We start from the raw sequence: 809 nt of genomic DNA, 5'->3' as shown, positions 1-809 counted from the left end.
GCAGGGACCCACCCCAGGAGCACAGCAGCCTCATCCCATCCCTCATCCCAGCGGGTATAACCACACTGTGCACGAGCCAAAGCCACGGACTGGCACATCTGTGCCAGGGCGTGTGAGGGGCTGCACCCCTCCAGATGCTGGGATCACCCCCACCACCACCCCCCTTTTCCCAGGGCATCCCTCACCCTGAAATCTGCCGCCGTCTCCTGCACCGGCCTCATCTTGTGCCCTTCGTGTGGCTTGGAGCTCTGGCAGACAAAGCACGCCAGCTCCTTGTCTTCCAAGCAGAAAAGTTTGGCTTCCTCGTGATGCAGGGGACAGAGGGTGGCCGCCCGGCCCCGCCGCTGCTTTTCCTCCCTGAGGATCATCTCCACCAGGTTGTTGAGCGTGTGGTTGAGGCGCAGGTCATCCAAGGAGGAAGCTTCTTTGCAGACCGGGCACACGTGCTGCTGGTGCTCCCAGGAACGGCTCACGCAACCCTTGCAGAAGTTGTGGCCGCAGCCAAGCGTCACAGCCTCCCGGAAGGGCTCGTAGCAGATGGGGCACAGCAGTTCCTCCTTGAAGGTGGATGAGGGCGAAGCCACCGAGCTGCTGGCAGAGGGGTTGGCTCCGTTCTCCATGGCACTGGGGAGAAAGGGACGGATGGATGGACAGAGGCTCGGAGAGGAGTTTTCTGGGAGCCCCGGTTGGAAAAAAAAAAAACCAACAACCAAACAGCCCCGTTCCTGATGCAATCGTTTTCCTGCCGGTGACTCACCCCGCAGCAGCCTCCCCGGGCAGGGACCCGCCTGAGTGACACGGCCGCGGGT

At 62.2% G+C, this 809-nt stretch overlaps 1 protein-coding gene across 1 annotated transcript in view; it reads right to left on the bottom strand.

Annotated features, from left to right (window-relative positions):
* The window catches only part of TRIM35 (tripartite motif containing 35), a 33123-nt gene that overhangs the window by 4132 nt on the left and 28182 nt on the right, over nt 1-809 (bottom strand). Inside the window, 1 exon segment of the mRNA XM_010002224.1 lies at nt 186-624. Coding sequence (XP_010000526.1) covers nt 186-624 — 439 coding nt within the window.

This window comes from Chaetura pelagica, unplaced genomic scaffold, assembly GCF_000747805.2.
Source record: "Chaetura pelagica isolate M959 unplaced genomic scaffold, ChaPel_1.0 scaffold107, whole genome shotgun sequence".
NCBI lineage: Eukaryota > Metazoa > Chordata > Aves > Apodiformes > Apodidae > Chaetura > Chaetura pelagica.
The sequence above is the reverse complement of the archived record's forward strand: the minus strand, read 5'-3'. Positions and strand labels throughout refer to the sequence as shown.